The sequence below is a fragment of the Muntiacus reevesi genome, chromosome 3 (genome assembly GCF_963930625.1).
Source record: "Muntiacus reevesi chromosome 3, mMunRee1.1, whole genome shotgun sequence".
Taxonomy (NCBI): Eukaryota; Metazoa; Chordata; class Mammalia; order Artiodactyla; family Cervidae; genus Muntiacus; species Muntiacus reevesi.
This window is the reverse complement of record NC_089251.1, coordinates 12646485-12648988: the sequence shown is the minus strand read 5'-3', so window position 1 is coordinate 12648988 and position 2504 is coordinate 12646485. Positions and strand designations below refer to the sequence as shown.

The 2504-nt window shown below is 45.4% G+C and overlaps 1 protein-coding gene across 1 annotated transcript; it reads right to left on the bottom strand.

Moving 5' to 3' along the window:
* Positions 1-1182: 1182 nt before the first annotated feature.
* On the bottom strand, positions 1183-2137 carry OR1B1 (olfactory receptor family 1 subfamily B member 1). Its single transcript, XM_065927757.1, is given in 2 exon segments — positions 1183-2058; positions 2060-2137. Coding segments are annotated over 2 exon segments (954 nt in total).
* Between the last annotated feature and the right edge of the window lie 367 nt (positions 2138-2504).

Genomic DNA, 2504 nt, shown 5'->3' with positions numbered 1-2504 from the left:
TAATTATTTTTCAATTTTAAATGTTTTGCTTATCACTGTAAATTTGAGATCACAAAATAGAGGTCAATGTCTAGTTCTCAAAAATCTAATTACAACCAATCTATTTTATCTATTGTTGAAATTGCTCACTCTTTCTTGTATTATGCAGCAAAGTATTTAGCTTGCATTTTCTTCATATATTTTACTTTAGAAGTGTAAATTAAAATTAACTGAAAATATTAATATACAAAACAGAATTCAATTGCATGAGAATAAGACATTCATACCATGAGATGCCATGGAAACTGGGGCTCACATGTGGAATAATAGAATCACAGCCCCTGTTTCACACTCACTTCTGGGCATATATTTGCTCACTTAATGATAAAGGTAAGAAACTGACATCTCTATTTACCTAAACTTCTACTCCACTAACTTTCTCACATACACCAATCCACTCCCCACAAACCAGCTCACGAAATTCAATGTGACTACAGTTAACTTCACTGTCTTTGCTTTAGCTCAGAATTTCACAACATTATTCACATATTTCTGCAACTGGAATTACATAACCCAGACTTAGTGACACATTTCTATCCTCTGAAGATAAACGGCCAGAGGGAAAATTCTAGAGGCTTGCTGATGAGGAAGCCCTGAACATGTGTGGCATGAATGTGGGAGTTTTCACAGCTGTCAAAGCAACAGATCAACAAGAACTGAAACTGAGTTCCATAAATTGCCCAGGCCATTCCCCCCTTTCAACTCCAAAAGCAGTCCTGCTCAAATCTGCCCACTTCTTTCCTCATCTAACCAACATGGCTCTTTGTTGTTGTTCAGTCGCTCAGTCATATCTGACTCTTTGTGACCCTGTGGACTGCAGCACGCCAGGCTTCCCTGTCCTTTACCATCTCCCAGAGCTTGCTCAAACTCATGTCCATTGAGTCAGAGATGCCATCCAACTATCTTATCCTCTGTTACCCCCTTCTCCTTCTGCCTTCAATCTTTCCCAGCATCAGAGTATTTTCTAACGAGTCCGCTCTTCACATCAGGTGGCCATAGTATTGGAGCTTCAGCTTCAGCATCAGTCCTTCCAATGAATATTCAGGGTTGATTTCCTTTAGGATTGACTGGTTTGATCTTCTTGCAGTCCAAGGGACTCTCCAGAGCTTTCTCCAACACCACAGTTCAAAAGCATGAGGCTAATCAGGAGGCCACCCTCCCTCTTCTAAGCAGCCTATGGAGTGCACTCTTGACATCCTTGTTGCGAAGGCTGTACACAAAAGGGTTGGCCAAAGGCGTGATGGACGTGTACATCACAGAAGCCACCATGTCCTGGTCCTGAGAGTTCTGGGAAGGAGGCTGGAAGTAGACCCAGATGATGGTGCCATAGAAAAAGCCAACCATGGTGAGATGGGACCCGCAGGTGGAGACTGCATGGCGGCGACCGGCTGCTGAGGGCAAACGTAGGATGGTGGCCCCAATGCAGACATAGGAGAGTACAATGAGGGCACAAGGGCCCATCATGAGGACGCCTCCCTCCAAGAATATGGCCAGCTCGTTGGGATGGATGTCAGAGCAAGAGGCTCGCAAAAGTGGTCGGTGGTCACAAAAGAAGTGGAGAAGGCGAACCTTGCCTTCGGCATCCGCAGCCCAGGAGAGAGGCAAGAGGAGTCCCACATGCAGCATGGTGTGCACCACAGACACCACCCAACACAAGGCCAGTAAGCGCGCACAGCATTGGCGATTCATCATTGAATGGTAGTGCAGAGGGTCACAGATGGCCATGTATCGATCCAGAGCCATGACAGAAATAACAAGTGTGTCTGTAACACCAAACACATAGAAGAAGAATAATTGGGCCAGGCAGCGGGGAGCAGGAATGGCTGGGTCATGAGTGACCAGATGGGCCAGCAACTGGGGCAGAATGGCTGTGGACAGCCCCATGTCTATCACCGAGAGACCTCGGAGCAGATAGTACATAGGTGATTGGAGCCTGGAGTCCCGGGAGATGAGCAGCACTAAAGTTACATTCCCCATCATCGTGGTCAGGTAGATAGCTAGGAACAAGACAAAGAGGGCAATGGGGGGGGACTTCAGCTCCTGAGAACACGAGAAGCAAGAAAACTGGAGAATGTGAAGCATTAGGGGCACAGCCCATGATGAGTGACAAAGAGTCCTCCTGAAAGAGTTTGAATCAAAAGGCAAATCATGGGTCATACGTTACAGCTCATAACAATTCTAGTTAATTTATGTATATTCTTCAAGTTTCTTAAAGACTTAAATTCAACTGAGCACTATAGCCCTTCCCAAGTCTTTGACTGAATTTGTTATAGCATTTTTTCCTTTACTTCTTCCTTTCCGTCCACTCTAATGGGTTCTTCTATGTAATCCATCAGTTCAGTTCAGTTCAATTCAGTCACTCAGTCGTGTCTGACTCTGCGACCCCATGAATCGCAGCACGCCAGGCCTCCCTGTCCATCACCAACTCACGCAGTTTACTCAAACTCATGCCCATCAAGTCAGTG